Source organism: Trichogramma pretiosum, unplaced genomic scaffold (genome assembly GCF_000599845.2).
Source record: "Trichogramma pretiosum strain Unisexual culture from Peru unplaced genomic scaffold, Tpre_2.0 scaffold73, whole genome shotgun sequence".
Lineage (NCBI taxonomy): Eukaryota > Metazoa > Arthropoda > Insecta > Hymenoptera > Trichogrammatidae > Trichogramma > Trichogramma pretiosum.
Genome location: NW_019641624.1, coordinates 98,658 through 111,672, shown reverse-complemented (window position 1 = coordinate 111,672; position 13,015 = coordinate 98,658). Strand labels below are relative to the sequence as shown.

The 13,015-nt window shown below is 45.7% G+C and overlaps 2 protein-coding genes across 2 annotated transcripts; both read right to left on the bottom strand.

Moving 5' to 3' along the window:
- Window positions 1-56: 56 nt before the first annotated feature.
- On the bottom strand, window positions 57-1,774 carry LOC106653572 (putative uncharacterized protein DDB_G0271606). Its single transcript, XM_014373071.2, has 2 exons — window positions 1,318-1,774; window positions 57-1,243 (listed from the first exon to the last, which is right to left on the bottom strand). Exons 1-2 carry the CDS (start codon window positions 1,468-1,470, stop codon window positions 86-88), a joined length of 1,311 nt encoding a protein of 436 aa, XP_014228557.1. The 5' UTR covers window positions 1,471-1,774; the 3' UTR covers window positions 57-85.
- Window positions 1,775-1,898: 124 nt separating this feature from the next.
- LOC106653625 (beta-hexosaminidase subunit beta-like) lies at window positions 1,899-8,483 on the bottom strand. The gene is made up of 5 exons (XM_014373137.2): window positions 8,223-8,483; window positions 7,880-8,084; window positions 6,384-6,496; window positions 5,345-6,288; window positions 1,899-2,514 (listed from the first exon to the last, which is right to left on the bottom strand). The coding sequence occupies exons 1-5, from the start codon at window positions 8,409-8,411 to the stop codon at window positions 2,319-2,321; spliced, it is 1,647 nt and encodes a 548-aa protein (XP_014228623.1). The 5' UTR covers window positions 8,412-8,483; the 3' UTR covers window positions 1,899-2,318.
- Window positions 8,484-13,015: the final 4,532 nt, after the last annotated feature.

The window sequence follows — 13,015 nt, the reverse complement described above, 5'->3', positions numbered from 1 at the left end:
TGCATTGCGATTTTATTTTGTTCCTAGGGACGGACACGCGACGATCGGAGGTAAGGAGCAAAAAAATTGAAGAGAATAAAAACATTCAGATGGTGGTCGCCCGGACGTTGCTGTAATCGTCGCTTATGAAGCCCGGTATTTGCGGTATGCACTGTTGCTTTCTCGCGAGGTACGTCACGCCACCGATGATCCTCGGCTCGAGCAGGTCGTTCGAGTGAGTCTGCTGTTGTTGCTGATACATCGGAGCCGCAGTCGGTTGTGGTTGTTGCTGCTGTTGCTGATGCTGTTGTTGTTGTAGTTGTTGTCGCTGTTGTTGTTCCATTGTTTGGAACTGATGATGTTGCTGCATCTTCTGTAGCTCGTACACCTCCTGCCGCTTATGCTGCTCGTTGGCGTAAGTCTGTGGCTGTTGCTGTGGCTGTTGTTGTTGCTGCTGCTGTGGCTGCTCGCAGCAGCCGAGCTCCCGCTGTCTGTTGCAGTAGATCGACGAGTCGCCTCTCTGGGGCGGATACACGACGGGCTGCTCCTGGGCGAGCAGAAGCTGCCTCAGTGCGTGCGATCGCGAATTGGGCGGTGGATTGCCGGCTCTGCGCGAGTTCTCCAGGCCGTTGGACGAGGGCTTCTTTCTCGAGCGCTCCTGCTGCTCGTGCCTGAGGCCCATCTCTCGGGAGATCCTGTCCATGTCCTCGCTGTCCTGGGTGCCGTCGAGTCGGCACTGGTTGCGCGACAGGTGGCCGTACTTGTTGCTGCTGAGAATTTCCTGGGCCACAGCCAGCTCCTGCAGGCCGTTGTTTTTGTGGGAGAGCAGCTTCGCCTCCTTCTCCAGGCGCATACGCACGAGGCTCGACGGCTCGAGACGTGGCTTTGGCTGCTGCTGCTGCTGCTGATGTGGTTCGGCGGGCCGCGTATCGACACCCTCTTCCTCCTGTTGCTGCTGTTGCTGCTGATGATGATACTGCATCTGATGTCGTTGTTGCTCGACAGCTTGCTGCTGCTGCTGCTGCTGCTCGCGATAGAACGCCTCGCCACCACCGCTGAGCCGGTGATTATTGTTGTTGATCGGCTGCTCCTGCACCAGGCACGACGTCTCCAGTACCTGGATCTGCTTGCACTGCTCCTCGAGCAGACGATCGAAGTGGCGCTTGATCAGTGTCTCGGGTATGCCCTGCTGGCTCATGGTGCTCACCAGCAGCTCCTGATCCTGCAGCATCTGCGGCGTGAACCGAATCTGCGACTTTCCGCCCTGCGAGCGCACATACAATCGTTATTATCATTCAACGCGTTCGTCAAATTTTTCGATAAGTAATAATAACGTACCGCATCGGGGGCGCTCGAATTCGTCGCCTGAGCCTTGGATGTCGGCCGCGAGTTTCTATTATTGCCTTGTGCGTCCGAGCAATGATGATGACTGTCTTCGCCACGGAATTTCATTTCGTCCATTGCGAATTTATTGTATCCCGATGATGACATTTTGGATTCCGATGGATTTTTAGAAGCAATTTAGATATCGATAGTCTAAAAATGCAGCGAGAAGAAAAGAAAAATGGAAAAATTTGGTTATTCCGAACGATAGGAAAACGAAGGGGGGTAGCGTCGCGAGTTCACGTTGTGCGCGTATTGAAAATTTTTATACTATCGATCGACCATCCTAGTAACGATCTCGACGGAGAACTGATTTATAGCGGACAACTTCAGATGGATTCGATTGTTTCGAGAGTGTTTACTGTTAAAATTATTTGAATGAAATTCAGACATTTCTTTCTCTAGAAAGAAGATATAAGACTAACAATTCCAATTTTTTGAAAACCTTAATTTTCAGTTATATAACTATTTTTACTTTTTCACTTGCAGGTGTACAAATAAAAGTACTCGCCATCTATTGGTGGCAGTTGGTTTTAATTATTATTGAATTTTCGTGAAATTTTTGTACAATTAATTTAGGTATAGAACGACCTTTTTTTTGTTCGTTTTTGCATGTAAAGTATAGCGTGTGATTGCACTTTCATCAATTTTTCTTCAGTTTATGTAAAAAAATTAATTAGAACTAAGATATTAATTTCAAACGATGATAGAATTGAAGAAATAAAATTCAGTATAAGTTACTTAATTTTTGTGCAGCTAATTTCATCTAAAATCTCTTTCAAACACTATAAACGCAGATGTACGTTACATATCGATAAATGAAGCATTCGAGACAGGTAGAGTAGAAAAAAATATGTAAATTTATTTCTTGACCGATCCATCTGAATATTATAGAAAATTAAACAAAGAAAAATCATAACAACAACGATAACAATTGTAAGATTCAAACTCGCTCTCTAGACGCGATAATCTTGGGGCAGCAGGCAGTATCCGGAGCCGTTGGGTGGCTGGGCGGGGACCCCGCGCCTGTTCATGCGGCAGGCGTGCTCCTCGAGGCGGCGCGCCGCTGTGTCTTCGTCCTGCGCCTTGGGACTCCAGAGCCGCTCGGCCGCCGCCGAGGCTCGTGGCCAGACTCGCTGGTGCACATTGTTCCTGGGTAAGAAATAAAATATAAAATGATTATAATTAAAGTAAGACAACATTAAAACACAAAAATAATTAAATCAAACCAATTTAACAAGATAAATTTTCATTTTCAAATTTATTTAATTATATCATACAGGAAACATACTTCAAATATGCTAATCGGCGTCATGAGCTTTTTTCTGTATAGCCGCCAAGCAAATATTACATAAATCTTTGTACTTTAGCGTCTGAATGATCATTTCACAGCAGAGAATCGGCAGTCGGTAGTGTATCAGTTCCATGAAAGGATTCAGTGCCCATCGCCGGCAAAATCCTCTCGTTAAGATCTCGAACAGACGAGTAGTATAAGCCTGAATACCCCTCACGTGGCGTTCGTCCTGAAAATCAGTCAAGCACGCGAACTTGATGTAATCTGAATATTTGAGTCGTTTCGCCGCCTCTTCCGGTCGTAGCTGGATCATTTCGTAGAGCGACAAACTCGAATTAATCATTATTTCTTTCGATTTTTTCGCAAATTCTTCGTCATTGTGCCAAGATTCGTCAAGACCCGACGAACTCTCCAACGATTCGAATCTGGAGAACAATTTCATTATCTGTAGGGCATCGCTGAGATTCAGCTCGCATCCTTTTCTTTCGAGACGTTCGACGACTTTCAGAGCGCGCAATGCTATAATCAATTCATTGATGGTAAATTTAAATTCCTTAATGAATTGACTCTCGGTGGGAAACACGAAGTTCGATAGATCAGCACCACGTCGCAAAAGAATACGAACGCAATCCGGATAGAGATTTGTCACGGCCAATTGAAGGGGCGTTCGGCCCAAATTGTCCCGGGCGTCGACGTGCACCGGCTGTTTTAATTCTTCGGTCATCTTGAAAAATAGCTTCATCAAGCCATCATCGTTGCTCATGATGCAAATAATGTGAAGAGGAGTCCATCTATTCTTGTTGGCTGAATTCTGATCGGCGTGTGTTTTCAGCAACCATTTGACCTTCTCCTTGCTATTGTATTCCAGAACAGAGAGTAGGGGTATACCATAATATGATATAACTGATAGATTTTTACAGGAAATTAAATGCAGAGGAGTCATTCCGTACTGGTCGGGTAAATTTAGGTGGGCACCTCTTGTCAACAGCAAGTCGATCACCCTTTGGTTTTCAGTGTATTTCAGAGCCAAATGCAATGGTGTGTTACCGTCTTTGTCCTGGGCATCGACATGCAACGTCTGCTGAAGGTCGTCGTTGATCTTGAAGAATAGTTTCAGGAAGTCAACATCTGAGTACAATAAGCAAATCATATGCAGATAAGTCAATCCCTTTTGGTCGACCAAGTTAGGATTGGCGCCATTTCTCAGCAAAGATTCTGTCACCTTCTTTTGGCCGTAGAGTACAGCCAAATATAGCGGTGTCCAGCCTACCTTGACTCGGGCGTCGACCTTCACCGTCTGTTGCATGTCTTTGATGACCTTGAAAAATATCTCCATCAAGTCATCATCGTATTTTCTCATGCAAATGATGTGCAGAGGAGTGATTCCCTCATCGTTGGCGAGGTTTGGATCGGCACCATTTCTCAGCAGAAATTCAATCAATTTTTTGTTGCTGTAGTGCAGAGCCCAGTACAATGGTGTTTTACCCGAGTTGTCCCGGGCGTCGACCGATATCGGTTGATATTTGTCATCGCTGAGCTCGAATATCATCTTTACTAAGTCCCCGTCACCACCTGTTTTGCTAAAAATGTCCAAAGCCGTTCTTCCGTCTCTATCGGTTAGATTAGGATCGGCCCCACTTCTCAGCAACAGCTCGGCGACCCTTTTGTGGTTGCGGGCCACGGCCGAGTGCAGAGGCGGATCGCCTGTTTCTTGCTCACGGCAGTTTGGATTCTGTCCGATTTCGAGGAATTTCTCGACGACGTCGTCGAAGCCGCATTTGCAGGCCGCATGAAAATGCGTGCTGCCCCACTCGCTGATGTAGTTCGCGTCGAATCTCTGGTAAATTTTGAACAGTTCATTGACGACGATGTATTGGATCGGGGATATGGCCGCGTAGTGCAGCGGTGTGGTGCGCAACAACAGCGGCTCGCCGTTTTCATCGTAGTCTGGCTTGTCTTTGTAGCCCGTGCTGCTCACGAATTCGATGAGCGGACCTGGCTCGATCGCGTCGCTATAGGAAAGCACGTCTTGCGTGATGAGCCAATCGATTTCTGTAGGCCGAAAAATATCTCGAAGATTTGGCAGTCGGCCCTTCCAGTTTTCGATTAAGGGATAAAGTTGGCGGAGCAGTGCATGTCGTTCCGAGTGAAACTTCCAATTGACTTTTTCACGCATACTTTTCAACTTTGCTAAGCTATCCTCTTCGAGGTGATTCACTCGTTTTATGTCGTCGTGGTCGTCAGTTATGCCTCTTGCACGGGGACTTTTATCGGTCGCGGCAATCATTTTGCGCACTTACACAAAAACACAGTCGCTTACAATTTAAGATACTTTTTTTCCTACACAATAATCACTTGCTACTCTCCATGAGATCTTTCTTTATTCTTTACACTTCAGCATCTCAATGCATACTGACTATACCCAGATGCGCGGCGATCGATGCAGAGAGAATGTCGTACAACGGGTGGTCGAAGAAATACGAAATACAACTTGCATCAGCTGTACGTAGAATGACGATTAGAAAGCGTAGATCCAACGCAGTATGAGAGCTGATCGTGCACATGGCTAGGTTTAGACAACGCCCCTTACTTTGCTGTATTTTCACTTTCTACTCTTTACCAACGTGGATCAATTTTCGTGCAAGTAACGGTCGTATTTTAGGTATATATGATTGTTGCTAAAATTACCTATCGACGAATTCGCCCCACATGCAGGCCTCGCCGCCCAGCACGAGGTCGCGCTGCTTGGCCTGGCTCAGCGTGGCGTTGAAGTCCAGCGGGTCGCAGCGATAATACTTGAGCCAATCGCCGCCCCCCGCGACGTGATCGAGATACCAGCAGGCCGAGAGCAGGGCCTTGTGGCCGGCCCGGGTCACCGCGTCCATCTCCCTGGGCCAGTCGCCCGTCCAGACGTGCACCACCGTGGAGCGCGCCAGTCGCAGGCCGTTGTCGAACACCTCCTGCCAGACGACGGGCTGCAGCCCGAGCTCGCGCGCCATTCGCAGCACCCGCTCGACGTAGTACTCCTCGAGGAGCTCGTAGCGCTCGAGGCTGATGTTGCGCCGCTGCATGAAGTCGCGTATGTCGGGATTGCTGCGCCAGCAGTCGTAGAGCACCTCGTCGCCGCCCAGGTGCACCTGGCCGTCGGGGAAGCGCTCGCCGAGCTCGCGCAGCAGCTCCTCGACGAGGTCGTAGAGAGGCTCGTGGCTCGGGTCCATGGGGCCGAGCTTGCCGGTGGCGCGACCTTCGGCGTCGTAGCAGCGCGTCAGCAGCTCCGGGTGCGAGCGACCCCAGGACTTGGTGTGGCCGGGCGTGTCGAGCTCCGGCAGCACGCGTATGCCCCGGCGACGGGCGTGCTCGACGACGCGCGCCACGTCCTCCACCCGGTAGATCATGGACGGATGATAGGCGCCCTTCTGGGCGAGCTCCGGATAGCGCAGGCTCTCGTACGGGAAGCTGTTGTCGTCGACCAGATGCCAGTGCAGCACGTTGAGCTTGTTGTAGGCCATGGCGTCGAGGATCAGCAGAATGTCGCGCACCGGCAGAAAGTGGCGCGACGTGTCGATCAGCAGGCCTCGATGGCCGAATCGCGGCAGGTCGCTTATCTCCTGGCCCCGCAAGTGTATCGATTTCTATGCGTAATAATATAACGAAGAAAATGATTAATTTCTCGGCTTATCGGACAGAAAATAGTTCATGAGTAAATCGTAAATGGGTATCAACTTGCCTGAGTCTCGTTTCTGTAGAGGAGCTGCGAAAACGTCTCCAATCCACGAAGTATTCCCCAAATGGAATCGGCCGATAAATAAGCAAGTGCATTGTTACCGATACTCAGCTGATCTGTAACACATGGTATGAGCAACTCATCATTATCAAAATTTCGTTTTGTGTTTTTTTTGTCGATCGAAAGATGAAATTTCCGTCAAAGATCCATTATGCTAGTAGCATGCCTCGCTCGCTCACGCTTGCTTGGTTATTAGGCGTTTTTGTAAGAAATGTCCGGGAAGTGAGAAATTTAGGATAGTTATTGCAAGTACTGCTCAATATATGAAATATGGAAAAATACCCCATAACACTTATCTACGCACTGCAGCAGCTACGCGTTTGAACCACTGGTGAGACGAGGCGCCAATTCGAATTTGGCCAACAAGAGGGGATTGACTCTTTTACACATTATATGCAATAATCGTTACAATCTACTTGAACGCGTGAGGATATTATTTGAGATCAGCGATAGCAAATATCAGTTGCTGCGAGTCAATGCTCGAAACAAGTTGCCTGTGGTCGATGTACTCTTGGATAATGGCGCCGATCTGTCCAGCTTCGTGTTTCCCACCGAAAACGACTTCGATGAGAAATGGACATCCAACGGCTTTGAGAATCGGCGAATCGCGACGACGATCATTGGTACAACGACGCGAGCTTCGTTGCAGCAGCGAAAAAAATCATGATAAATCCGCATCGGTCGCTCGATGACTCGATCCGATTACGACCCGAAGAGGCGACAAAATTACTCACGTTTATGGAATACTTCGAGTTTGCGCTGTGGGAGAAATTGCGCGAGCTGTCCGAGGAGCATAAAGAGGCTTGTACCGCGCACCTTTGCGAGATCCTGTCAAAACGATTTTTCCGACGATGGGCACTGTATCCTTTTTGGGAGAAAATCTTACACTACCGACTCTGCTGTGACATGATCATCGAGCAGCTATCGAACAAAGATTTACTCAACATTTGCTTCGCAGCTGAGTGGAGAGTCTAAGCTCGTAATGCAGCTCTTTCATTTTCATATCCATTATAGATACAAGATACATATATGTTAGTATGGGAACAGTATGATACCTTTGTTTTGTCTCTTTGTTTAAAAGTGTGTAATTTAGATTGAAATAAATTGAAAATTTGAAAATCTCAGTGAATGCGTTTATATTTTGATTTTGTTCATGATTTAATTCTATTTCAGTTTTTCTTCGATCCGAGCAATGAGGAAAAAAATCTTGAGATGTAATTATAAAAAAATAAAATCGGTTGTACGCGGGCACTGACATTTGGAATTTGCAACTAATGGTCTTAGGATAAAAATGCAAGTGCACCATTATCGAAAATTCGAAAAAATTTGAAGATATTCCTGATGAATTTTATGAAATTTTTGTTTCATAAAATTCTCTTCTAATCTTATTGGTTTTCCAGTTAAAAAAAGTACTAAAAATTTTTTTCACGATTACTCACATTGCTCGTTGGAATCGATCCTCGGATACTTGGCGCACTCGCTGGCGTCTTGCAAATCGACCCGAAGCTGGCTTATCGTCGATTTGCAATCCTCGTCCGCAGCGCTCGGCTCGCGACGACTGCTATCGAAGCCGAACTCGGTGCGCATCAAGTTTTCGTATCTCTCGAGTGCCTCTTGTAAAAGATCGCAATTCTGGTTGACCACCTGCGAACGACACAACAAAAACAACAACGATGATGATTCGAACGATCGATACCGCATATACAACGTCATTATCTTCTACAGATCTCGGAAAACGGTATTGTATTACAAGGCGTGTACGTAAGCCGGCCGCGCGATTACCTTGAAGTCGAAGGTGTCGAGATCGAGACAGTGGCGTTGCTCGAGGAGTCGCCTGTAGGCCGGCTCGGGCCAGGGCTCGCCCTGCGTGGCGATGAACCAGGGACCGGCGTCGTCGTGCCACTGGCCGTGCGCGCGACACCACGCCAACGAAAGCACGAGAATCGAAGAGACGAGCGTACGAAGAGACATGCCGCTGCCGCTGCTATACAACGTCGACCGCGATTTAGCCTGCACTAAACCGAAAGTAGAACTATTCGCAGTCGCGAGTGTGCGCCAATTACTGCTGCTGTGTATTCATGCCCCGTATAGCGTGGCTCGCGCAAGACGGAGAGAGAGAGAGAGAGGCGGCTTATTTACCAATCGGTCATTTTATTATGTACTTCTTATCGAGCGCAGAAAGAGAGAGAGAGAGAAGCACTTGACCGAGTGTATTTATCGCTCTCGCAGGCCGTTTGTTTTTCGTTTTTGCCTATACGTACGGGTATGCATTAATATCGAGTGGCGCTGTGCAATGCGTAAGTGTAAAATTATCGCTTCGATTTGTATTATATGTATCAAGATGGCTATTTAAGGCTGTCAATAGTAATTCTGCTCGTTATCGAATTCAAAGTGGTCATCGATAAAGAGATGCTTAATACGCAAAACGAGCTGCTCTTATTTTCCATATAGTTCTCGTATCCTCAATTTTCTGTCAAAGCTCTCTCTTTCTCTGCAATTCGAAAAATAAAATCTCAATTTCACAAACGATTAAAATGCAGGCAAATGAATAAACAGGCGATAGGCCCTATTAAAAATTCCATAAAAATTGTAGACACATTCATTGTTTATGCGTAACAATTTTTAAATTATTTATCAAGATCAATTATACGTCAAAAACTCACTCAAAAAAAAAACTAATTTTGGGGACTCAAAAAAAAAACTAATTTTGGGGACGATTTGCATATTCGTGCAATAGGCCCAAATAAATGAATTCGTGTCAATTTGAGAGTGATGGAAAGTATATAAACTTGTGTTAAATACTACATCATATGTTTTAATCATTTTCACCAAGACACCTAAGCAATTAATCCAAAAAAATGAGCGAGCGATGCAATAATTACTGTAAGATTGTGTACTGCGTTGAGCCGGTCTTTCGCGCTGCGATTGGACGGCGATATAAAGTGCCCGAGAATCTGCTCGCTTCTGCGGCATCGAGTAGTGCCCGCGAATGCGTCTACTGCTTGGCGCTCGCAGGCCTTTGTAACGAGTATACACTGTACAGCATGCGTTGTAGTGTCACGTATCTCTGTCTCACTCGCGCTCGCTGCAGTTGCCTCGCCAGCATATATTGGGCGTGTTGCTGGCTGCTGCTCGTCGCCGCTCAGTCAAAAAAACGACAATCGACAGTCGACAGTTTACGCGCTCTTATGGTTGCCGTGTCGATCAGTTCACGTTACGACGCCGCTGCGTAAACATCGATCAACGAAGGATATCGCATCGACTACCGCGAGTTACTCTCCACAGAATCAAAAAAATATTTCATACAAGTGACTTTGTGTTGTGTTGCGTGTATTGAGTGCGAATATCCTATAAACATGTCCGACGATGAATCCAATGAAATTAGCAGAGCAGAAGCGATACAGAATTTTCGTAAGAAATGCAACTGGGAGATCAAAGAGCGATTTCGATTTCTCACTGATATCGAACCCATACTAAGAACTTGGAATGACGACCTTCCTAATCTTCGAGATCTTTTTCGGAAGGATGAAATTGAACGTCTTCTAGTGGATTCTATATATTTTTTGGAAGTGATGATAGACGATAATCCAGGAGAGATATTTTTGGACTTCGTACTTCGCACCGGCTACAAGGACGAGCCTGACATCGGCGAGGACGGCAAGCCCCTGTTGCTACGCAGCACACCTGTGCACTGGGCGGCTAAACTCGATCACGAGACCGCCGCCGAGGATCTTTTCAATATATACGACAAATTCGAGGCGAATTACATCGACGAGGAGACGAATATGACGCATTTTCACGCGGCCTGCATGACCGGTTGCGTAGAGATCGTGAGGAAATTTCTCGAGCTCGGGCTGGATCCCAATCTCCCCGTGCAGGAAACGGGCGACGCGCCGCTGCACTTGGCACTGCTCTGCGGCTGGACGGACGTGGCCGAATTTCTGCTGAGCAACGGGGCCGATCCAAATTTGGCCAGCGCCAACGGATCGACTCCTCTGCACGTAATGTGCCAGCAATACCTCGACCGCGATGAAGCGGAGGAGATGTTATTTGACTTCTGCCAGGACAGATATAAGCCGGTGACGTTTGACGCCCGGGATCAATTGGGCAACACGCCACTGCACTTTGCTCTCCGCTACGATTATCAGAAGATGGCTGAACTGCTGCTGAGAAAAGGTGTGGATCCAAATTCAGCCAATGCCAAAGGAGCGACTCTTTTGCATTTTATTTGCTTCGGAGACGACAATGTTGATCTGATTGAGCGGTTCTTCAAGATCAACGATGAGCTTCAGCAGACCGTGCAGGTTGATGCCAGAGACGAGAAAGGCCGGACACCGTTGCAATATGCCGTGGCGAATTTTTGTCCACGCGTGATCGAGTTTCTGTTGGATCATGGTGCTGATCTATCGAGCTTCGTTTTTCCTTCTGAGAGTGACTTCGAGGAGGAATTTGAAGAGCGGAAACATACCGTTTTGGGTGATTTTAAATTGACAGTAGCATCTGGCGCGCTGGCCTGCGTCGAATGTCTAGAGAAAAGAGGATACCAACTGAAACGAAGCGACGCCCTGACAATCATGAATGTATTCGCCAAGCAGAATGTGTTCGAGACGCCAACGGATCTCGACGAATCCTGGTATGATGACGAGAGATTTGCGAGACGAGCGGCAAAGATAGATATACGTAAGAATCTGACGCTCTACGATTTCATCCGATTACGACCCGAAAGGAAGGAAAAGCTACTCACATTTATGGAATACTTCGAGTTAGCACGTGTGAATTACGCTCGAAGAATTCCTGAAAAACCCAGGGAGGCTTGTACTGCGCACCTTTGCGAGATTCTTTCGAAACGATTTTTCCGACGATGGGCTCTGGATCCTCTCATAGAACTGATGTGCCACCGACTGCCGATTCTCTGCTGTGCCATGATCATCCAGCTGTTGATGAACGAAGATTTACGGCGTGTTTGCTTGACGTCTGCTGGCCCAAGCTCGGGATGACTAAATTTCATTTTCGTAAACATTACTTTTAATGACGAAACTATTTTAAACAGTACAATGTAGCTGCTATTGAATGTAATCATAAATATATGGAAACATAAACTTTAATATTATAGTTATTAATACAGGATCAGTTATAACTTTGTAATATTCTTTGTTAACAATATGCCTTACAATCGAAATGAATAAAGAAAATTGAGTTCATTAATTTGTGTAGATTTTCATTTTTTTATTCAAGTTGTCTTCAATAATCTATTCACATTACTTCTTAGATAATCATACATTTGGAGTATTCAAATTTAATACACAATTAAGAATATGTTAACAATTATTGAATGATCAAACATTTGTAATTTTATGTCCTAAGCAAACCAGTATACCTGTAATCTTGAACATTTTCTTCCTTCATTTTAAAACATGATTTTCTTAAATGAATTTTCCATCAGATACATAATGTAGTGGTAATGTAATGGTAACCATCACAACCAATATAATATATTTAGTTGCAAGTTTGCAAAGAATCTTCTTTGCGCCTTAGTGACATACCACAGTCTTTAACTGTGTGTAAAATATGTTTTTTTCGAATTTTTCAGTTTCACAAAAGCCTTGTCTTGCAAGAAATGTAAAAATATAACTTACAATAAAAGCAAAGATGACTCTCTGCACCCTCGCTTTGCTTGAGTTCAAGCAAATCCTTGTTATATAATATACTTCAATGCTCTTGACAAAGAAATCCTTAACATCCTTTCCTAGAAAAAAGGACACAGAAACTTAAAAAATTATATAAAAAAGCATCATTTCAAATCTAAAAATGAAAAAAAATGAAAACACCTTGATGCAGCAAACAGTATCACATGCTTTGACTCTGTTGGTTTGTCACGATATCTACTGCCAGGCATATCCTTAACAAATCCTCGTTTATCAACATCTTGATGATTTTTTCACAGCAGAGAATTGGCAATTTGTAGTAAGTCAGCTCCAAGAATAATTCCAATGCCCATGTCAGTAAAAATTCTCTTGACTCAATCTTGCCTAAGTACTGAGCGAACAGTTTCATGATTGTTAGAGCGTCGCTTCGGTCTAATTCGTATCCTCCTTTTTCAAGACGTTCGACGACGGCCAACGCGCGATTGGAAGCTCGTTCCAAATTCACCTCCTTATGCTCAATTTGTATTTCAAAAATACATAAATACTCGGCGAAGTGGCTTTTTGTGGGGAAAATGAAGTTTGCCAAATCAGCACCACGATCCAACAGGAACTCAACCAATCCTGGAGCAAGACGCATTACAGCATATTGTAGCGGTGTCCGGCCTAACTCGTCCCGGGCGTCAACCTGCACGGTCTGCTGAAGCTCATCGTTGATCTCGAAGAATAGCTCAACAAAGTCCTTGCAGTTGTGTTTCTGGCAAATATAGTGCAAAGGAGTCCGATTCAGAATATCGTCAGTCAAATTCGGATCTGCGCCGCTTCTTAGCAGCAATTCGATGTGTTTCTTTTTGCCAAGGCACAAAGCCATGTGCAGCGCTGTCATTCCGTTGTTCTTGACGTCTACTGGATGATGTTTATCGTTGATGAGCT

Coding starts and splice junctions, on each gene's coding strand:
- LOC106653625 (XM_014373137.2), bottom strand. CDS start 8,411: ATGTCTCTTCGTACGCTCGTCTCTTCGATTCTCGTGCTTTCGTTGGCG. Junction 6,497..7,879: donor GATCGATTCCAACGAGCAAT/GTGAGTAATCGT, acceptor CATGTGTTACAG/ATCAGCTGAGTATCGGTAAC. Junction 2,515..5,344: donor TGGGGCGAATTCGTCGATAG/GTAATTTTAGCA, acceptor TTTCTTACCCAG/GAACAATGTGCACCAGCGAG.
- LOC106653572 (XM_014373071.2), bottom strand. CDS start 1,470: ATGTCATCATCGGGATACAATAAATTCGCAATGGACGAAATGAAATTC. Junction 1,244..1,317: donor ATTCGAGCGCCCCCGATGCG/GTACGTTATTAT, acceptor GTGCGCTCGCAG/GGCGGAAAGTCGCAGATTCG.